Here is a 23,274-nt window from a genome sequence, read left to right as displayed (position 1 = left end):
AGAAAATGTAAAATGTGAATATGATCAGAAAAATATCTGTCCCTTATTTTAGTAAACACTTTTCAGTGCTGCTCATTTGTTTTATTGAAGCATTATTTATGTAGAATAGTTGTTGGTAGTTTTTTTTTACTTTTTCAGTAATTTCAATAATGTCCTTGTCAATGTATCGGTATGTGCTTTATTAGTGTCTGTTGCAGTACAGTGTATTAGGGCTGTTCAAAATATACCAAATATTAGAATATTCGATCATCAAATGAACATGTTTTTTGCTGGTTCAAATATTCAGAAAAAAATATGATAATAAAAGCTACGCAAATTCACACGACTGTGATGCTATTTCAATCGTAGTCGCGGTGCTTTATTGCCAGATGCCACTTTTTTTGTCAACAGTTATTTTTTTTGGTCAATGACGGTTACTGTTCCCCTCCTTTTAGCAGCTTGAAACCCTTGATACTTAACACACAAACTTTAACTGGTGTGCTTTGTTTTATACAACTTTGAACTGCCCAGCACGATGGTAAAATGTCAAACAGCGAGTTTTGAATATTCAAATATTTGGTCACGTGCAGTTTCAAATAATCGAATACTAGTTTATTTGGAAATGGACAGCCCTATAGTGTATGTAGATGAAGTTCATGTATGTGCTTGTGCTTTGAATATATGTGTTAGTATTTATTTTATATTACTGTGCCCTAACTTAAATTTTCTTTTATACCCTGTTAAGATAGTTATATTGGTGGAAACATTTTGTAGTTGAATTTTGATTAAACGCTGATAATGCTGAGGACAATGGATAGGGATGTCGCATATTTCCAAGTGATCAGAAAGCAAATCATCAATGAATTTTATTGCTGCATAACATATTTATAGACGGAAAGTGGTATCAGAATGATCTTGAAACATTTTGCCAAAAATGTATAGGCCTCGTGCTTGCATTGTTTTATTTTATGCAAAATATGAACACACGTACATGTACTTGAATGTACTGAGCAGTTTTCACAATATTTGATAAGCGTGCCTCTGTATATGAGTAACATTTGGTATAATTGTATTTTTATTATAAAACTAATTTGATACGCACTAATATTTGTCTCAACTTTCCGTACTAGTTATTGAGATTTAAGATAAAATTATTTGAAAATAATATTCATCGTTTTTAATGTCGAGTATTGTATGTTCTTCAACCACATTTTCAATTTTGCCTCCTCTCATCTTGGCTGCATACGGTTGTTTCAAACTCGGACAGGGCCTAGTTAATTTCATGAAACCACTGCAGTGGGTACATGAATTAGGGGATTATAGGGCCCTGTTCCAATTTTTGTACATGTGTTTTCTCATCGAGTTCCTGTTTTCTAACACAAAAAGCCTAATTACTTGTTCATGTAAATTGCAATAATATATAAAATCGGCAACTACTGAAGTTCTTAAGTTCCTACAGATCATAATTTGTTGCTTTTGCTAGAGAATTTTAGGTGAAATATAAAAGAACGTTCTTTCTTTTCCACAAAATAGTTACACACAACTCAACAGGTTTACACAGATTTCAGATTTATTTTCTGTTAATTAGACTAGCTTCATAAACTGCTGTGAATTTATTTATCAGAATTAACGTAGGCCTAGGCCTATAATATTTTGTGCTGAATAATTCTGTAAAATTAAATAACAGTATGAAATTAAAGAAGTTTAATAAAGACACATGCCTCTCATATTTGAATTGAAGTTTTTGGGTAATCGTGAAGTTTAGGATCCCATTCCGTATAAGAGAACAAAAAAAGACATTTTATGTTGAAGGACTTGCCTAAACATTTGGCGATGATACAAGCTGAAAATATCACTATGTCTTTGGAATCTAAAATACCATGTTGAATATTTGCTAGCTTAATTTTGTGGAACTTGTAGTTGTAGGCCTAAGCCCCTAAAGCATAAAAGGTGTCCTAACAATTAAGACTTAATGGTTTGCATGGTGGACATGATGAACCACCCAACTCACAAAGTTCTTTGCAGAACCACACAACTTACAAAGAGATATTCACATGGTGTTACCGCAAACCTCCCATTGATTCAGTGTCTCTAAACAGTAAAGTATACATGACTAGGCCTAGGCCTACCCCCAAAGAATTATTCAATTTCAATTTACTTACTACTACCACCAGGATACTCGGAAGTCTTCGACCAAATGCTGACTGATAAATCGGCAAATACTTCTTCAATCTCCTTTGACCTTTCCTCACAAAGAATTTGTCATCAGTTTTATAGATTTCTCAGAGCCTCAGAGGCTCTGGAACTGAGTGGAACAACCATCCTCTAAACACATAGGCAACCAGAAAATGTAGAGCAGGCGATTGGTTACTTGCATTTCCACCTTTTTTATTACACGTTTGTTGATTGGCGGAATTGTTTTATAACGTCTAGTATACCCGGACTCCCTATTATCGCGGCATCCCTATTATCGCGGCATGGGAAATTTCTCTTTTTGCGTTGTCAAAACTCCTTCAAGTGGCGATTTTTATCCAGTTCACCAGTCATCAAGGATTTTCTACCGAGTTGTATAAAAAGGACGATTAAAAAATGTTGTGTCTTTCGGGACTTTTAACGATTTTAATAAATATTAACGTTTTCCAAAACTTGCAAAATGTTCCCTCACCGTGTCTGCTAAAAGGTACCGTTTATATTTTAACATAAATCTTTAATTGTGCTCTGTCCATGAAAGTTCCATTGTCTGGTTCCCATTCTTCAGCTGCAAATGTAAAATGAAGTCGAACGACGATATTTGCAGCGCGAAATCGTAACAACATTTACGGGATCAAAATAAGCACCGCGCGATAGCGAAAATAAAACGGCACACCGTGTAAAGTGAATGGCGCCTTCAATCGCCGATCAGTAGACTTGCCTCAGGGATTTGTGTTCTCCTTTCGGGGGAAGGGCAGGGTCTTAAGAAATCATCCTGCAGAAAATTTGTCTTTAATCAACTTGAACGTTACAGGGAAAATATCAGACTTTATTCAGGGGGTGTTTTGGTCAAAGATAAACTATGAACAAAAAAGTTGGGATCATTATAAAAACCACTTCCCACATACCGCGATAATAGTCCACCTCCGTTCGCACACGCCGCGCATGTCTATTTTCACAGGCATCGTACACGGAATAGACCACCAAACCGTCGGATTTTTTTATATTAATTTAAAAAGGAAGAGTTATACTACACAAAAGACAGGACAATTCAGGAAGGTTAGTTGGCAATTTCTATTCCGAACGAGAAACGTGATAAGTACTGCGATAATAGGGCAACCCATCCTACCCCGTGTCATGTACCACACTTATTTGCTCACTTTTTGTGGATATGGCGAACAGGTGTTTTTTTTTTCAATGAAGATAAGCAACGAGCCCTCTGATTGGCTAAAAGTTCACGCAAAAAATTGTGACTGTGAGGCGAGGGTATTCATCTTTCAACAATGGAGGGCGCACTTGAAAATAAATCAAGATGGCGACTCACATGGCACTGTTGAAAGCTAGTAAAAACAAGTGAGTTATTCCAATCTATTTCTGCTAAAATCATGAAGTTCGCGGGACACAATTGCTATTGTGTTTGGATCTGATAAAAGAAGATTACTCTTTGGTGGGAACTGTTCACTTTAAACTGCGGCAAAGTGTAAAAAATAGACTTGTTTCATGTTTGTGACGTCGTCGATGACATGCATGATTTATGATTTGGCGATCGTGAAATGAAGTGTTTTGTTTTGATCAAATTAGAGTCAAACAATATTTTTTATTGCTCAAAAATCACCTTTACAATCAAAAGCAGACCTTTCTCAGATGACACCCGTTTTGCAATTTTGAACAGATCTTATTCTTGGGGTAGGCTAGAACTAGAAATCACGATTTTCCTGCACGGTTTGTGCCTTGCGATTCAGCGTGCCGTGAATCTGTGTGTGATTGGCATCTTTATTTTCGGGTTGCATGTTGTCGCCGCGCTGTCATTGTCATTTTACCCCCAATTTTCCCTCAAAAACTCAAAACCATGCCCTCTAATGACACGTCTGTTCATTGAGAATGTTGCCAACTAGTTTGCTTGGGAAAAGGGCAAAGTTTTCCGGCCAACTTCTGATATACAGCTAGCTCTACTGAGTGGAGCGTTGAATTACGGGTACCCCTCCATACAAACGCTCCACCGATTTGCCATACTTTGGTAGCACCATACACGGTCGTCATGACGGTATGCATTTTGTGCATGCCCTCGCGAGGACAAGGCCCCAAAAAACTAATAAAGAAAATACAAATGAGGAAGACAGTAACCCTGGATAGATCCACACATTCATGACATTCCATAAGACCCCTCAAATTGTTTCAAACAACCGGTAATTTTGAAAAAAGAACAAAATAGTCTGAACTTACCGCTCACATTAATTAAATGTGTCTGCCGAGTTGCACAGTCTATTTCACTGACATGACTGATGCATAATTCATTGCGCGCGTGTGTGACGTCACTATTGAAGAAAAACAAGTCGCGCTTAATCAATGACTGTTTCATGTACTGATATGTGCCCCGCACCAAAAACCCACAGTCAGACGGCGCGGAGCACACATGACTACATAAAACAGCTATTGAGTAAGCGCAACTTGTTTTTCTTCAATAGTGACGTCACACACGCGCGCAATGAATTATGCATCAGTCATGTCAGTGAAATAGACTGTGCAACTCGGCAGACACATTTAATTGTGAGCGGTAAGTTCAGATTATTTTGTTCTTTTTTCAAAATTACCGGTTGTTTGAAACAATTTGAGGGGTCATATGGAATGTCATGAATGTGTGGATCTATCCAGGGTTACTGTCTTCCTCATTTGTATTTTCTTTATCAGTTTTTTTGGGCCTTGTCCTCGCGAGGGCATGCACAAAATGCATACCGTCATGACGACCGTGTATGGTGCTACCAAAGTATGGCAAATCGGTGGAGCGTTTGTATGGAGGGGTACCCGTAATTCAACGCTCCACTCAGTAGAGCTAATATACAGCCAAACACCACAAATACTGATTCACGTTCACAAGAGTAATTTCAGCAGTATTTGTGTACATGATATTTCTTGCAGAAACCATCATGGGTCATACGTTTCAATACTCTGGGGTGTGCACAGGAGCATAAATTGTACAACAATAGGCCTTGCACAACGGCCAATTCAAGATCAACACACGGTCCGCCTCCACAGACTTCACAGACTTTGTGTGTGTGTGTACAAAAGGCACGAGGGATTAGCGTGTTTAGATGAAACCCGGAGGCGTGTTGAGGCAATCTTGATGCCTTAACCCGTCAGCCGTGCCTGTGTATAAATAAAGCCAGTGTGTGTTAATATCACGTCCTCCGACGCGAACTGGCTAACACTTCTGTATGGCAGTATTGTAGTACTTGTACATGTACGTTAATTACCTTGTACTCGTAGTTATGGCAAGGTATTCATACTTGCACTTGGAAACCTGTAACTTGGAAACCATACTTGTACTCATACTCGTACTTAAACTCATACTTGAATACAGCATCTCCGTGTGATGTAGGCATGGTTCTCAACAGTTCACCTTTTTTTCCGTAACTTTTATTCCAGCCAAGATAAGGAGAACGTCCGATGCCAGAAGTGCCTGGAGTTTGGCCACTGGACCTACGAGTGTTCAGGCAAACGAAAGTATGTGCAGCGGACATCGCGAGTCTCTCATCTCAACAAGAAGATCAAGCTGGCAAAAGAACAGGCAGAGATGCAACTAGTGCAAGTTTCAAGGTGACAGCGAATATTTGTTATAGGGAAAGTACATCATTTTTTGTAGTTTCTTTAGGCATCATAGTTCATCACAAAGAACAGCTGCATATTAAGCTGTAGAGTGCCATGGTTCAATGGTTACGGTGTAGGACGCCATGGTAAAGTGGGTTCGAACCCTGACGGGGAACGTGGTATTTGTGTTCTTGGGCAAGACACTATACTACAATTTCTTCTCTCCACCCAGGAGTGTAAATGGGTACCTGTGAAGGTACAGACCAAATTGCGCTGAATCTCGAGCTGCTGCAGAAAACTGGTCTTCATGGCCTGATGAACAGGGTTAATAATTGTGAAGTGCTTTGACTTGAGACCTTCAGTGGTACAAAGATTGCTTTACTTTGCAAAGGTCATTTTGTAGTGACAAATACTATTAAGATAGAGGGGTCCCAAAATACACTCACCTTCATTTGGGCAATTCCACGGTGACTCACGTTACATTTTGGATGTACTTTTGAGTGTCCTTGGGCTGTATTTACCTTACTGAAAAGGTTTAATAACTGTTATCCCCATGGTAGATAGAGTAGACCAAGACCTACCTAAGCACCAAAGATGACATCCAGAAAAATGTGTTATGTATGATAAACAAGACACACAAAATCGGTTACTCACGTTACGAAAATGTAACGTGCGTAACCGATTTTGTGCATCATGTTTATCATACATTACATATTTTTCTGGATGTCATCTTTGGTGCTTAGGTAGGTCTAGGTCTACTCTATCTACCATGGGGATAACAGTTATTAAACCTTTTCAGTAAGGTAATTACAGCCCAAGGAAACTCAAAAGTACATCCAAAATCTAACGTGAGTCACCGTGGAATTGCCCATTTGCATTACTTCAATAAAGTGACAAAGTAGAATCTATTTAAACCTGTTTAGTATTGCAGTTTATAACACACCTCTCGCTGTTTCTTGGTTGGCTGAAACACAGTCACGTGGGGTTTACTTACATAGGCTAGTGCATGAAATTTGTATGTGTGAACTAGACACGTGTCATGTAAAGAGGGTCCTATTATCCTCGACCGAAGTAGGACCCTGGGGGTCACTCACAGTCCCTCAGGTGCATAGACGTGCACTAGTGACCTCGTCGCCAGTCAATATGTGTATAATATTGTCCAGTGCAGTGTATTGTCTTTCTAACCTTCGTTTATAATAAACCAACTGCGGCAGGATTTGAAACTGCGAATTCTGGAATCTGACTCTGGTGCTTTTAATTTATGGTAGTAGAAACGACTTACATCATTTCTATATTTCATTGCAGACCAAAGATCGACAGTAAAACAGCAAAAACCAAGAGCAAAAGGTGAATATATTTGTCTTTTGTATTTAAATTTATTTGATTTCTTCCTGGTTGTGAAACTGAGAGTTCTTAAAAATAAAAGAAGCAAAGTCAGTGTACATGTAGGTAGGAAGCCCGAAAAAAAAAAATCTTAAAGAGGCAAATTCCATCCTTTCCAAAAAGTGATTGATTGTAACTGCTGCTGGATTCGAACCAGCCAGCCGACCCTGGCAAGCTTGGTGTTCCAGTGCTAAGATACCCGAGTAAGCTTGTGAACTTTTTTGGCAAGATCTCAGACGGCAAAACTATCCCCAAGTCACAATCTGTGTTTCTGTTGATGGTAATTGATATTTTTTCGTACACAGATCAAAGAAGCATCGCAAGGCAAGCTCTTCGTCCAGCAGCAGTGACACGGACTCTAGTGACGACAGCGATTCTTCAGACTCCAGCGACAGTTCTGATACCTCCAGTGACAGCAGCGTCGTGTCCGACAGCGACAGCTCCGACAGCTCCAGTACGAGCAGCAGCAACAGCGACAGCGATAGCAGCAGCAGCAGCAGCTCGGACTCGGACAGCAGGAAAAAAATCTCCCGCAAAAAACGGCGGCGGTGAGTGTGGCCTCATTCGAGCGGCTTTCTGATTGGACGCCAGCCTCAATTTGAATAAATATTTGCATGTGTTCTCCGATTTACATGCAGCGAAAACTGGAGGCAAGGGAGGGAACCTTGCTTTGTGTTGGCCCGTGGAAACTCCTCAGCTAGTCAGCGAAGAATTGTAGAGTACTGACCTCCTCGGGTGGTCGATCTGCAATAATATAATCACCCACAAAATTCAAACTACAGAGAGGGGTATCCAGAATGGAGGGGGGCCCGACATTTGTGACCTGTTCTGTCAAAAGCAGACGCTTCTGGGCAGAGGTTGAAATTGAGATAGGGCCAAAAAATGCTGTGGGGGTGATTTTTTTCGATTTTCAAATTTTTGCATATGTGTAATCCTGAACATGTCTAAAATATACTATAAAAGTTTGAAACCCTTATTTGAACTCCAAATATAGTATTTTTGATGATTTGTTAAGGTATATCAGTTAAAGAAATTACTGTTTTGTGACGTTTGTGGCCATTTTCTCCGTTTTCTACTTTTCGACACAATGAACTTCAAAATAGCATAACTCTACCCAGGAATGACCGGTTTCAAAAATTAAACCACCTATTAAAAGGAAAAAGAACATATTTTAACAATATGCAAAAATCTCATTTTTGACCTTATGCCCAGAAAAGTCTGATTTTGACAGAACAGGTCACATTTTATCCCGTTTCTTTTTCTTAGTTTTTAAAAAAGGAAATGAAAGCACTAGCACCTCACAACTGGTGCTAGTAGTTACACCCTTCAGAGCTGTGAACCATTTTCATGAACGAAAAACAACACGAGGGCACTTTTTCTCCTCCAAAATGGGTCACCTTGCCGCCCTGGGCCAAACCTGGATGCACCACTGAAAAACTACATCTGAGGCATGGAAATCCTAAATAAATTTATAAAGTACACCAACATGTGTAAACTAGTGATACATTGTGGTAAAAAGGCCATCCATATTTTCAAAGTTTGTCCTGGTATTTATTGACTAATCCGGCAAACAAAATTAGAAGCCATTTTGAATGTGGCACCACGTCCACGCGCTCATCCCGCACGCATTCTTAAAGACAAGCAAGCAAATTTTGTTAACCCAATTAGTCGAAGGAGCCCGGCGTGCTTGCGTACTACCTGAGCGCGACTCGCGCAAACCTGGTGCCACTGCAGAAAATGGATGTCGCCGAATTAGTCTGTACCTTTTAGTGTATCTTGTGTATTTAAGTTATTTAAGGTTGGCGTAGGAGTCGGAGGCTTTCGAGGGAAATTTAGATGACCTATATGCTTTTACCTTATTTAAATGATCTACTTAAAATAAGCCCTGCTTAAAGATATAGTCCATCATTTGTAAGTTGTGCATTTTGTTCGTTTGAAGCAACAAAAGTGCTCAAAATCTAATGAAGGATACTGAACAACTAACCTGATGAAGTTTCAGCTAAGTTTCAGCTGTATATTCCGAGAAAAAACAGCATTCTAGGATCTCAATTTCAAATCGAAAGTTACTGAATCATGGGGTACCAACGAAATTAAAGAAAAGTTCATATTTTGAAGTGGATGCAAAATGTTGATTGTTTTCAACGGCACCATGGTTTACGTAGTTTTGTGTGCTCCAACTTTTGTGCGAACAAAAATTTCCATCTTCTGTTTTACAAGAACAAAATTGCAAAATGTGGATTTGGTTACCACATCCCCCATAGACTTGAGTGCATTTATCTGCTTTGTTTATCTTCCGACACTAAATCATTGAATCTGATGTGCGCACGTGCAGTAGTACATTTTTGTAACTCCAAAATGGGTTATATGGCCGACTCGTGAATAAGCTCTATGTTGATTGAAGGGTTGTAAAGAAAGATATTTGGTTTCACCATTTTAGATCTTGTCAGATTTTAAGAGGTTGCTGTTTTGTTTAAATGTGATTGATCAAGCTACATAAGTCGTTTGTCGACCCTGGTCAAAAAATTTTCATTTCATTACAGATTTGAAAAGAGCACAATCTCAGCATTACTGCTGTGAAAACCACATGCTGATACCATCTTTAGTTCAAAAATTATGGCAGTCGGAACACCAAGAGATGTGATGAAGTGATGTGATGAAGTGGCCCTATTTTGGCCTGTATCTCCACATAAAAATTCCCGACAAACGACTCATTTAGCTTGATCGCATCACAAATAATCTTAACATTTTTTTTTTTTTTTTTATAAATGGTTTATCCTTTTAGGTGTAATTACCAAGATTTGTTTGTTTTTCAGTATTTTTAAGCATAACATTAGACACTTTCTGCCTTAAATTGTTTTGAAAATAGTAGGGATTTTGCCACTCCTCATTTTGAGGATTCACTTTTAGTTTATATCACCAAATAACTGTTAAGAAATTCAAGGTTTCACTTTGAAGACAAGTGCACAAGTGTGCAGTTTTAATTCCATTATAATCAAATTTATCTCATTTTACTGGACGGATTTCACACTTATATACAAAATTGGTCAAGTGTAACATTACATGAAAATGTGGTTTTCTTCAACAAAATAGTTCTAGTTGACAAATTCATTACATTAAAATTGTACAATGAAAACAGTAAAACTACGTAAAGGCCAAAATCTTTTTTTGCAAAATGGAAATTCTGGACGGAATGCTGAACAAGATCCATCATATTTCTTGTATTAATAAAGAATATGGTACACAGAACATCATGGATTCACAGCCAACTAAGTATTTCAATATTTACAATTAATTTTTCAATAATTAAAAATCATTTTTTTTTTACATTAATTAAAAAAACTTCACCTCAGTATTTTTTATCAGGGCAGGGCAAAGTTAAGCACACTCGTAAATATATACATTTAGTAAATGAAATGTTACAACTTCTGGACGGAATATTTTGATTAAATAATAAAAAATGTATAAAAGTGTGTTTGATAGAAATTTGACAGTACTATAACTGGTGTATATTCTTTGTGGAAGTGCAACATTGTCACAGATAATACTGATACACTCAACCAAAAAAGAAAGTCCCCCACTTCCAATACTTGTTTGTCCAACTCAAAAACTACTGAGCTCCTCTCACTCAAATAATGACTAATCAGTACAGAAATTCCTTAGCAATCCAGCCATACTCTCTATTCGGCCCAAAACAGTGATAATGTGTATGAATTTATGCAATTTATGACAAATGATACCGAAAACAGTTGCACTTTTGTATACATGCAAGTTGTGGTTCACACTCACCTTGCACATATACAAAAGTGCAACTTTTTTTCGGTACCATTTGTCATAAATTGCATAATTTTGTACACATTATCACTGTTTTGGGCCAAACAAAGAGTATGGCTGGATTGCTAAGGAATTTCTGTACTGATCAGTCGTTATTGAGCAAGAGGTGCCCAGTAGTTTTTGAGTTGGACAAACAAGTATTGGAAGTGGGGAATTCTCTTTTTTGGTTGAGTGTACATACACTACCTAGTACGCATGAGGTTTTTTTTATTATAATGTCTCCGAGCAGATAATGTCTGTGTGAGCACAGCGAACACACGGGAAGGTGCGTTTCAAATGTCTGTCATAGAATGCTACAAAAAAATTCCTCACAAGTCAATCGCCAGTCTTGTTTCAAGTCAAGTCACAAATTTATTAAGACAACTATGCTGGGTGGGCATACATTTAATACAGCTGTATGTGGCACAGACAGTGACCATTATGCCATTTGATTAAGAATATGTGGTTATTTTACATGCAAATAATGTCTGCAAGCAGATAATATCTGTGTGAGCACAGCACACACAGGGAAAGGGGCGTACTAGGCAGTGTATCTAGCATCAGCATTTACTGTCTACACGAAGTGGTTGCTATCCAAACGCTTGCCTACTGCAATGGTGGCCGATCACGGGCAAACCGGACGGTCACGTGGTTCTTTGACGTCATGGCATCGGACCCTATATCCTCAGCCTGTTATCTTCAATTCCCTGGATGCCTTCTGCTCTGTAGCTCAATAGCTCTCTTGTAGTCCTGTACAGCGTCTGAGCGCTTGCCAAGCTTCCCTCTGACTTCGGCCCTGCGTTTGTGCACCAGGGGGTCGTCTGGTTGCAACTTCAGAGCTGTCGGACAGAAAGAAAATGTGAGAAAAAATATGAATGGAAAGTATGAAAAGCTAATAACCAAGTGATTACAGTCATACTGAATCTAAAGTTAATTTGAATTAAAAAAAAAATCTGTATGCCAAACAAACGAGCAACTTGACGTTAAAAACAGACATGCCTTTCAAATTCAAGGCACATATAGATCTATCGTCAAGATATTTATTCCAGAACCCTGAAAGTTATTTCAGATTTGATTGTTGTCGTATCTTGACAAGAAATGCACGCGTGACAAAAAGGTTCTACGAGGACTGCGTGGCACTAAAAATCATGTTGATATCATTTGTAAAACAAAATTCATAACATTATTGAAGGTCAAAATAAATGTAAAATATTTCTGCAACTTTAAAATGTTTTTCTAAAATTCGCAGAGTTTTCCCTGACTGGAAAAATAGAAACTCGTTTTCAAGGTTTTCCCTGATTTCCAGAGAAGGTGGGAACCCTGGACCAAATATTAAAAAGTAAAGAATGAAGTTCATCCCACCTTCTGAGTAGTCCTTCTCAGCGAGTTCGTATCTGCGCAGGGATGCGTAGAGGTTGCCCCTGTTGAAGTAGACGTGGGCAGACAGCGGGCTCATCTTGACTGCCAGCTGGAAGTCCTCCAGAGCCCCACGGGCGTCGCGCATCAGAACCTACCAAAATATAAAAAAAATTGTAATAATAGGCCATCAGCCTGGGGGTTTGGTCAGTACGATATAACAAAACAATTGTTGACTGCTGTGATGTGGGATATGCCGTTTTTAACCCCCTCCGGGCGCAATGCACCCTACGGATGTTAAAAATGTCATATCCCAGATCACAGCAGTAAAAATTGTTGGTTTATGGTTTATTTAAAAACATACAGCAGTTAGAAACTGAATTGCATGACATTAACATCATTAAAAAAAAAACAATTAAAAAGCACAAATAGATATTAAAAGTATTTAGACTTTGAACTTAAAAAAAAAGCCTCCTCTGTATTCTGTACGAGGATAGAGTCTCGGCCTTACTTGAAATACATTTCTATAGAGAAAACTGAAAAGGACTTAAATTGTACATTATTGTTTAAATAAAAAAAATAAAATCACTGGGCAAGAAATGGTATACATGAATTATACATTGGTGTTTATTTATTTAGTAGAGTTGTCAAATAGGGCAGAGGACTGCATCTGAATCGTTTGGTCTTGCACTTATATGTCCCAAATGTGTTCACTTACATGTCCCAAAATTGTTATTAAGATTTCCCTCGTAATGCCCAATTTGTTGACCGGATTTTCTTTTACTTGTAAAGCTACAAACCCTTACAGAACTACCACCTACCTTGGTGATTCCTCGGTTCAGAACTGCCGATTCGTCTTTTGGGTTGTGATCCAGTACTTTGCTGTAATAGTCTACTGCCTGATAAGCAAATAAGAAACAACAACGAAAGTTGGATAGTATTTAAATATACTTTTTGTTCATACTTAAACCACACATATGCAGCTGCGTTTGTTGCACTCTCGCATTGCGCTTAATAGAGCTCATCGTATGAAATTCCATTTCATCCTATTTCTGTACAGGGTGAGTAAAAAAAAAAGGAAAGCCAAATGTTGGGACCATTGTTTTAGTGAAATTTTGCATGTAGCACTTTGAAAAACCTACGATATGAAAGCCCAATTCATAAGCTTTCTTTTAGTACAAGAATCATTCAAATCACAAATGTACTTTTCAAGTTACAGAGTTTTAAACACAACCGCCGTTTTAAGGTTCTGTCCACAGATCACAAAAACGAAAAATTGTATAAGAATGTGCGTAAATTGTTTTCGTTTTGCTGAAAGAACGCACATCTTTTTTGTGATCCGTGGTAAATGGTGGTTGCGTTTAAAACTCCATAACTTGAAAAGTGCATTGGTGATTTGAATGTTTCTTGTACTAACAGAAAGCTTTTTTATGAATTGGGCTTTTATATCCTAGATTTTGAAAGTGCTACATGCAGAACTTCAATACAACAATAGTCCCGACATTTGGATTTCGTTTTTATTTTCTCACCCTGTATAGTTCACAGAGACATGTGATTTAACAAAGTCTGAGCCCTGGATGCTGCCGAAAGGATTCTATGCGATGGGAAAAGGCTTTAGCACTGTAGTTATTTAAACCATTAGCAACTGTTCTACATTGTACTACATTGTATTACATTGTATTACAATGTGTTTATTCACTGGTGAATCCATAAAATCATTGAGTGCTAGATTTCGGGTTGCTACAGGGAGTACAAAGCAGTTTCAGGCAAGACGGTGACTAACACGAGACAATAAGCAAGATTTACCTGTCTGAATTGGCGGTTGTGGAAGTACAGATTGGCGGCGTTGAAGTAAGCCAGCGCGTAGCCGGGGTCCAGCTTGATAGCAGACTGGTAGTCCCGCATAGCGTTGTGATGATCCTGCATAAACTGGTTGACCACGCCGCGGTTGGTGTACAGCTCGGCCGTGGCGCCCAGCTTGAGGGCGGTGTTGAGGTCCTGGAAGGCGGCGAAGGTGTCGCTCATCTGGAGGCAGATCACTGCGCGGCCCTCCAGTGCTGGACGGTAGTCTGTCGGTTCAACGGAAAAACAAGGTTTACGGAGCTTGGAAATTCCCACATTAATTTAATCCATTAGTCTTGTACTACATTGTATTACATTGTGTTTACTCACTGAAGAATCAACAAAAGCATAGAGGGCTCGGGCGGTTATAGGCGCCACAGTTATAGGCAGGGTTGGTTTCGCGAACTACAGTGACTAAAGGGTTAATTAGGTTGAGATCTGCTCAGTTAAAGGGAATGTACAACATATTTGCTGCAATTTTCAGAAATAAATGGATTTGGAGGAATAGAATGTTATAAAAAATATTGTTAAACTGACTTGTTTCACGTTTTGGGCTTGTAGATGCTGGAAAAACCAAGAAAACCTATCATGTTTTTGTAGTCTTGTTCCCTGACCCCACTTAAGATGAAATGAAGCAATTTATAGACGTTGGGGAATTGTAAGGTCAGAGAATCAGTCTAGCAGGCTTATACCCCTTCACAGGTGTGTAATCAATTGCAAAGAAAAGTCAGAATAACTAAATATGAAAACTTAGGAACAGTTTTGGGAAAAAGCCAGTTTTCTCCAACGCTGGTCGGCCGACCAGCATTGGAAAAATACAGTTTTTCTTGAAAATGTCAGCCCACCAGGAGCCACGATTTTAAAGGATGCTTTAAACTGTCAGTCCCTAACAATTCAGTAAGGTATTTCGTGATAATTTGATCAATTCGTTCTTTGATGTTTGCAAATGTTGTATCTTCCCTTTAACCAGTTCACGTCAGATAACGTTGATGGATATACACGCAACGAGCGAGGCCAGAAATATCAGTCAGCGACCCGCTCACAGCAAGCGTGCCCGGAAATATCAGGGTGTGCTACCCACAGATAACGGCCTGAACCCGTCGGACATCGAGGTTCATGAAAAACAATCGTGCGCCTGGGTCCAGTCGATGTCAATATTATCCCGGCGCGAAGCGGTTAAAAGAATGAAGTGTTCAGTAAAATGAAGGCTCAGAAATTTGAGAAACCATTTTTTTGGGGGGTCTTTAACATTTTCAATTTCAGATCAGATACATAGCAATAAATATAGATAAATAATAGTGAATATTTTCCTGTTACTAAAATCCTTTACTCATACAGTCAATTTCTTTATAAAGATATTTGATCCAGGTTTCCAAGTTCCTTCAAATTGTGAATATGCAAATTGGTTCTTATCTACCAAACCGAAACATGTTGTGAAGGTCCAACACATGCCAAATAAAAGCTCACATCCAGAGCTTTGCAACCACATGGAAATTTGCCAACAAAGCGCACCATTTAAGAGAGCAAGCTAAATTCAAGATTCGCTACATAAACACACTTTGCATTCTCCTCGCAACTTTCAATACCATTACAAAAAACACCCAAAATGTTCTGAAATGCTTGGTGTAGTTTATTATTTTTATTTTCAGCTTACTTGGATTGATCTTGAGGCAGGAGGTTAGCTGGTTCCAAGCCTGCTGGAAGTGGCCGCAGACCTGTAAGTTGTAGGCCAGATTGACCCTAGCTGGTAGGCACTGGGGATTCAAATGAAGCGCTCTCTCGTAGTCACGCCTAGAGTGAAATGACAAAAAAATATGACATTTTTATGTATAAAATAATGGTTCTTTAAAAAAATTCAATTTCCCACTTCAAGCCATAAATTTGTTGAAGGACGTCAGAGATAATTTTAGCCCTCGACTGACCGCAAAAGAAAATGTTTAGAGTAGAACTAGCACACTTGCACAATTTCAGATTCAATATGCACTGTTGTCCAAAGAAAGTTTACATGTTTCAAAACAATTAGAGCCTTCTCAACTCTGTCATAATAAATGTCTTAATGTTTCTTAGCTAACACAAGATTCAAACGGAAAAGCCAACCCTAGCAGAGTCTGTGGTTGTGAGGTTCAGACATCCACGCTAGTTGTCAGGAGGCTGTGGTTCGATTCCCACTTGAGCCAGCTTGTGAATTTGATCTCCCAGGCAAGTTGGACAACACAATAACAACACAATGCCGATTAAGTTACCATTTAACTTAGACAATCTTTGACTGTACCTTGCCATTTGGTGGGTGATTTCATGGCCGTAGTCCATGAAGGCGTTGCCCCTGCCAATGTAGGCATCCAGGAAGAATATATCCACCTTCAAGGCTGAGCTGAAGACAGTCACGGCGTCTTCCAATTTGTTGAGTCTGCAATGAATAAAAAGACGGACTCCAAGACTATAACTACACTCTCAACTTTAAAAATGCAAAAACCATTATTGTCATTGAAAAAGAGTTCAAAAACAAATTTCAGAAATTGTAAGAAAAGCAGTCCAGCCTTACTTGTGGCAGCACAGGCCCAGCGTGTGTCTGATCTTGGGGTCCCGAGAATCCATCTAAAATTGAAATTTATAAAAAAAACACCAATATTTTAATTTTGAAGGAGCAAGCTTACTAGCAGCTTGACTTTTTCCATCCTTGGAAAATCCCCCAAAACCTTCTGGTAGTCTGTGAGGGTCTACGGTTAAGCATGATGATTCTATCTTTACAAACCTTCACGGCCTGGGCAAAGTCCTCCCTGGCATTCTTGTAATCCTTCTGGGCAAAGTACATCAAGCCTCGGTTTATCAACACCTATTGAAAATATGAGAGAATATCTATACTATAATTCCGGGAATCTCTGTCTGTCTGTCTGTCCGTCGATTATCTCCAGAACCGGGCACCGTATGAAGTTGAAAATCGGCGGGTGTATTGCTCGGGGCCACAGAATGTGCAGTGCCAAGTTTGAAGTGGTTTGGATGAGCGGTTCTCGAAAAAGCTGCAAAAAAGCAGTATTTTCGGAGGCAAACGTGGCAGCTTAGAACATAACACCACGCACTGCGGTTCTTTTCAATTGTTTACGTCATGTTTAAGCTAAAGCGCGCGTGCTCAATATGCATGACGCAAACAATTTGCAAAAAGGACAGGCACGCGCACGTTCATTGTAGGGCGATACATTGTCCAGTATGGGTGAATAGCACGGCATACCATGTTTTCGTATGTACACGGGCACATTATTTTTGCAGTCGACTGAGTGACCATTGTAGGTGGTCGAACTTCAAAATTGGCACAAACTTTGACGTAAGTGTGCGTTGTTTGCACGAGCAGTTCTCAAACACTCTGCAAGTATGCAACCTATACCAGCGGCAAAGCAATTTGCGTTTCCCGAACATGCACATTTTAGACGGGCACTGCACTAGTCAACTAAATTTTGATAGGAAAATTTTTGAGGCATTTGTATAGACCAATCTGGGCATGTTATCACTTTTATCACGATGGCCCCCTTCAATGGCGAAAGCATTGTGCTAGCTATTGTTAAGAAAATCCATTACTGTGCAGTTGCTTGCTACAATAGCATGCACAATGGTTTCTCTATTGAAGGGGGCCTCGTGAGTGTAGATTGATCACGTGCAGAGATTCAACTGTAAGCCAGTTCGGGAATAGGGTTAGCAAGTTAGTTGGAGAATAACATATTCTGTGAAACACAACGCATATGAATTGAGACCGGCTCTTATTCACAGCTGTGTGAAAACAACGCCGGCGCAATTGCTCAACAAGGCCAGAGAATATAACAACAGCGCCCCCAGCAGTGTCTGCACCCACCCAATGGAAAAAATTTCACTGACCCTGAGGGCGTTGGCCTCACCAATCATCAGCACCCCTAAGCATGCTAAATAAAGCCAGGAATTAGAAAACAGCGCCCCCAGTCGCGTATGCACAGACCCAATAGAAATGAGTTCACTGACCTTGAGGGCGTTGGCCTCCCCCAGCATGAGCACGATGCCGTAATCCCTGAGCGCTTTAGTGTAGTCCTTGGTGGTGTGGTAGCAGACGGCTCGGTTGAAGTAGGCCAAGGAGCAGGTGTTGTCGATCTCGATGGCCTTACACAGATCCTTGATGGCCAGCTTGTAGGCTAGGATGTAGTACTTCAGCGCTCCCCTAAGAAATGGAATAAATCAAAAAATAATAATAACCTTGAAAAGTAAACGAATGCGTGACCTAAGGCCAATTTCGTGACGTTGCAATGCAAATTTGATTAAGCACAAAAAATATAAAGAAAATGAAAAATGGGGGTTTTTTCTTCACCAACATGTTTTTATAAAACACTGTATACTCAGTGTTGTCCCGAGCGATTTGTGAGAAAAAAAAAATCACAAATTAGTTGGGTAGGACTCGAACCAGCTCCATCTTATGAGAAAAAAAAATTCATTTTGTACAATGAAAAGCAAAACAATGTCTTTTCAGGAATGTGTGATTTGGGGCCAATTTTGTTAAGGTGCAATGCACTACCTAACAAACCTATTTCAGCAAGAATGTTAAATTAAGCATGTTTTGTTTGTGACATCTACTGAAAAGAATACAATTTTCAAAAAACCCAATCGCAGCAACAAAATCCATCCCATTCAAAGCACCAATCCCAGAATGGTCGGAGATTAGGACCTGGTGCAGTGTTCTGGAGGTCCGAGGTCCAACCCTACTTTACGATTTTAATCTGTGCCTACCTGTAGAAAATAAGCCCCGACACTGTTGGGCTGCAGTTTGATGGCCTCGTTTCAGTTTATGAATAAGAAAACCATCAACCGAGGTTAGTGGGTAGAGCACTGCACTGGTGTGGTGTTTCAGGAATTGAAGGTTCGAACCCTACTTTATCTACTTTCTGATTTTGATCTATGGGCTGCAGCTTGATATAATTGATGAATTGGAAAACCGGCAACTGAGTTTGGTCAGTGGAGCACTGGTCCGGTGCTCCAGGGGTTGAAGGTTCAAACCCTACTTTATGATTTTGATCTAAGCTTACCTGTCGACATAAGCCCTGATGCTGTTGGACTGCAGCTTGATATAACCTCAATACATTTGATGCATTGGAAAGCCATCGACTGAATAAAGTCTGTAGAGCACTGGTCCAGTAACCCAGATGTGGAAGGTTCGAACCCTACTTTATGATTTTAATCTACGCTTACCTGTAGAGGTAAGCTCTGACGCTGTTTGGCTGCAGCTTGACGGCCTCGTTACAGTTGACGATTCCCTTAGAGTAGCGTCCCTTCATGCCGTAGTAGGCGGCTCGGCTCAGGAAGGCCTGGAAGAGTTTGGGGTTCAGGGCCAAGGCCCGGTTGAAGTCCAGGATGCCCTTGGATTGGCGTAGCTTCATGCGGGTCAGGCCGCGCTGGTAGTAGGCCTGGGGAGATTACAAACAAGAGAAAGAGGTGAAAACCAAAGAAGAATTGCATCGCTCTGATGAGCCAATTTGGTATGCAGACTGCATGAGCACACAAGAAGACTTCACAAATTTTAGGATTCATTTGTTGGGTCGTAGATCCATAATTATAACATGAGTGCCGATCACCCTGTCCTTGACGGAGATTACTGATTCTTCTTTGAACAACATCTGTAATGGGTCCGTTTCAGATTAGGTCATATATGGCATGTACATGTACCAGGTGTGTGTTTTGGAGTACAGAGGCAAGCAACCCTTGTGCCCGTACTTGTTCCACATTTGAGTAGCCCTTTACATTTGAGTGGAGTGTGGCTTTGCAATTGGCAACTTCCATTAAAAAAATGCAGAAAAGTTCTTGGTTTGTAGCAAGTGCAAAATTCTGAAAGTTTTGGACTGCACTGTGTTTGCTGTAACTCTTGTGCAAACTTAACTTCAGTCTTACTGAATGCTTGACAAATTTTACTGTTGCTACAACAGACAAACTGATAAATGATTATACTCGGTGACTGGAAAATAGGCTGTCCCTTTGGGTCCGGCAAAACCGCTTACAAAATGACAACAGGGGAAAATCTTAAAGACAGGTTCTATAAATCTCACCTCTGGGTATTCACTGTTGATCTTGATGGCATTGTTGAACGCCTCAAACGCCTTGAGGTAGTTGGGGATCTCCGTGTGGCACATCCCGATCAGATAGTTGACCTCTGCCGCTTCCATCGGCCAGGTCTGACGCTCCTGCCAAGGTTTCTGTCAAAGTGTTTACATACGCCAAACAGTACAATCATCATTCCAGCAGAACATGATTTTAGTCGTGTTCCCTAACGTGGCGCACTTCGAAGCTTACCCAAATTTCCTCGTGTAGTGTTGCCAAACCTCTTTGTTGACAAACCTCAAATTCATGCAGTGAAATACTGGTACTTTTACCTTATTAATGCTTGCTGTTTAACCTCTGTGAACAATTTTGGTTTCATAAAATTTAAACCGAAATTAAAATACGGTGGCGTCCGGAAATTGGGCACAATTTGGCGGAGTGTTCCCTAACGTGGCGCACTTAAATAAATCTCGGAAAATTCCAAATTAACATTTAAGAATTTCTGTAAACTCGATAAATTCTGATAAATCATTATTATCTCTACCTACATACCCAGCCAGATGTTTGTCACAAAATTATTTTCTTATTTTTCGGGGCATTTTCAAAGGGTTCACTTTGCACTTGAAAATAAAATCGGAAAATCACGCCAAAATAATTTTTTTCTGTTAACTTTGTAGCGGGTAAATAAACTCGTGATTTATGAACGGGAGTGTTTATAACTTGATGAAATTTCACTTTCTGTGAAATTTCAGTTAAAACTTTTGCTCTAGCTAGGCGCTACAGGCGAAAAATCAAAGTGCGCCACGTTAGGGGCCGCGCCACGTTAGGGTACATCAACAATACTGAGTTGTCAAGTCACTCCTCATTTTCGTCACCATTTTAGGAGTCTGTTTTCAATAATTCATAAAATGTTTTGTGTGAAGAAACCTCAGCCAGCTGAAGGGGTTAGGGAGATGGTAGCTATCTAAATTTATTAATAAATGTTTTATTTTTTTTTATTCACTGGTGTTGTTTACTTGTTCGGCAATCATATCTTAAATTGTAATTGGTGTGTTGGGTCTTATTGGTAGTTTTGAAGTGTTGTTGTTAAAATAGACTTTTGTTTGTAAAACTGTGATTGTAACGGACCATTATCATGTTGTAGCCATTTGATTTGTTCCCATTCAAATCAATGTAACCAAAGCGAGGCTGGAAGGACAAATAGTCTGGTTCCTTTTTGCGTAAAAACATTATCATTCAATACTGTTATTGGATACAGGGGACATGACTGAAATGGTGGCAGCATGATAATGGTCTATGAGCTAGGATTCCAAATGATCAGTGTTAGCTGGTCAAACTGATCACGAAACCTCACAAATCCTCACAGGCCAGTCACAAGTCCTCAAAAGTCAGTCACAAGTCATACCAGGTCAATCACGAGTCCCGAGTCGAAAGAAGACATTCCTTTGTTATTGTTGATTCACACCCTGCAGACTTGTGAAATGGCATGTGATTTATACTTGCGACTGGGCTTGTGTAGACTTACGATGGACTCAACTAGCTGAAAGAGCTTCTCTCATATATGGTTTTAAAAAAAGAATCAACAATCCAAGCCCCCCCTTACCATGAAGTTGAGGGCTTTCTCCAGGCTGTCCACTGCATCCCGGTACTTCTTGGCCTTGATCTGCGTCTTGCCCAGCAGGATGAAGAGGGGCGCTGAGGGCTGGGACCGGGCGGCGGTGGACAGGACCTCGATGGCCTTGGGGTAGTTGTGAAGGAAGGACTGGACGGCCGCCTGCTGGGTTGCTGAGGAGCCCAGGCCGTGGCTCAGTGCTGCTGCATGTCTGAGAAATAAAGTAGGGATTGTACTACTGAATTAAAAGACACAAACTCATCTTTGCAGAGGAGTATTGAGTAGAGGTCTGCGCTCTGGAACCTTGGCCCAATATCGCGGCTCTAAGTACTATAAGCGAATAATTCCTGTTAACTACTGCAGAAACTTCTGTGGTTACTGGGAAACAGTTACTGTAAAAACTGTTACTGTATGTATTTCAGTGAGTTAGCAAGGAATTTCGGCATGTGCGCATGCACACTAGGGACTCTCTTTTTACAGGGTTAGTGCTTAGATAGAGCTATAAGCACAGAATGGTGATCGTAAGTGCAGAATTTCACAGTTAATAGCAGAGCCATCAAATTAGCTCTATTTTAACAATTCCATCACCCTAAACTGACATTGTGATTTGCGAACCACATTTCTTTTATGAAACTGAATTAAAATGCTGCAAATCTGCTCACTGACTGGATTGAACTGAAATGTACAAATCAAAAAATTAAAATGACCTGATATTTCAGCCTTTAATAGCAAGGCCTTCTTCAGAAGATCTCAACTTTATTTTTGCCTCTGACGAAAGCCTTGCTAAGGTTGAAATATCAAGCCTTTTTAATTGTTTGATTTCAAATGTCTTTTAATATATTTTTTGAGTATGTTATCCAACTCTTCATTTCAGTATATTTTTTTCTCAGCTGCTACTGCCAATTTTAAAGAGAAAAATATTTGCTCTTACTTGACACAGAAGCTGGCCAACTCCAGATTCTTCATCTCCAACAAGATTTCTCCCTGAAATTATAAACAAAATTCCCGTGTGTCACATCTGTATGAAAATTACATAAAATAAGAACCCAAAATTGTAATTGCCTTCGTTATACAATATCAGAGAGGTGGGACCTACCCTGTACATGTAGTAATGCTGCTGGTCTGGTCGGAGGTGTATTGCCCTGGTGAAGTCAAGCAGGGCATTCTTCAACTGCAAGGAGATAAAACAATAAGGAATATTAAGTGAATGAAGCTTAGTTTGAGACTAGACTTTGTAATTTGAAAAACCGTTGGCCCCAAGTCTGAATAAATGCAAATAAAAAACTATCAGTAAATGAAAGGTGGATTATCTTATTTTTTTGTTCAAATAGTGGATCTTGGTATTAAAGAGGTAACAAGGAGTTAAAATGAAATGAAATCAGTTTCGTAGTTGAGATCTGAAAGCTCGAGACCGAGACCGAGACCTGAGGACCAAGACCGAGACCTCCGGGTCCAAAGTCGAGACCGAGACCCAG

At 39.7% G+C, this 23,274-nt stretch overlaps 2 protein-coding genes across 4 annotated transcripts in view; one reads left to right on the top strand and one right to left on the bottom strand.

The window, feature by feature from the left end:
- The first annotated feature begins 3,481 nt into the window (after nt 1–3,481).
- LOC119733936 (zinc finger CCHC domain-containing protein 10-like) lies at nt 3,482–8,044 on the top strand. The gene is made up of 4 exons (XM_038207297.1): nt 3,482–3,522; nt 5,593–5,763; nt 7,060–7,101; nt 7,443–8,044. The coding sequence occupies exons 1-4, from the start codon at nt 3,482–3,484 to the stop codon at nt 7,687–7,689; spliced, it is 501 nt and encodes a 166-aa protein (XP_038063225.1). The 3' UTR covers nt 7,690–8,044.
- A 3,383-nt stretch (nt 8,045–11,427) lies between these two features.
- LOC119733763 overlaps nt 11,428–23,274 on the bottom strand; it is a 53,320-nt gene continuing 41,473 nt past the window's right edge. For 2 of the 3 annotated variants that reach the window (XM_038207130.1, XM_038207132.1), the window contains 14 exons: nt 22,896–22,970; nt 22,731–22,783; nt 21,791–22,010; nt 20,196–20,342; nt 19,345–19,559; nt 18,130–18,322; nt 16,898–16,978; nt 16,688–16,740; nt 16,418–16,552; nt 15,800–15,936; nt 14,110–14,372; nt 13,125–13,202; nt 12,310–12,457; nt 11,428–11,786 (listed from right to left, as the gene is read on the bottom strand). In XM_038207130.1, coding sequence (XP_038063058.1) covers nt 11,647–11,786; nt 12,310–12,457; nt 13,125–13,202; nt 14,110–14,372; nt 15,800–15,936; nt 16,418–16,552; nt 16,688–16,740; nt 16,898–16,978; nt 18,130–18,322; nt 19,345–19,559; nt 20,196–20,342; nt 21,791–22,010; nt 22,731–22,783; nt 22,896–22,970 — 1,938 coding nt within the window. In that variant the 3' untranslated portion in view covers nt 11,428–11,646. The remainder of the gene's footprint in view (nt 11,787–12,309; nt 12,458–13,124; nt 13,203–14,109; nt 14,373–15,799; nt 15,937–16,417; nt 16,553–16,687; nt 16,741–16,897; nt 16,979–18,129; nt 18,323–19,344; nt 19,560–20,195; nt 20,343–21,790; nt 22,011–22,730; nt 22,784–22,895; nt 22,971–23,274) is intronic. The other variant, XM_038207131.1, reaches the window with a different exon arrangement.

The sequence above is a fragment of the Patiria miniata genome, unplaced genomic scaffold (assembly GCF_015706575.1).
Source record: "Patiria miniata isolate m_02_andy unplaced genomic scaffold, ASM1570657v1 HiC_scaffold_26, whole genome shotgun sequence".
Lineage (NCBI taxonomy): Eukaryota > Metazoa > Echinodermata > Asteroidea > Valvatida > Asterinidae > Patiria > Patiria miniata.
Note: the sequence above shows the minus strand (reverse complement) of the source record. Positions and strands in the feature narration are given on the sequence as shown.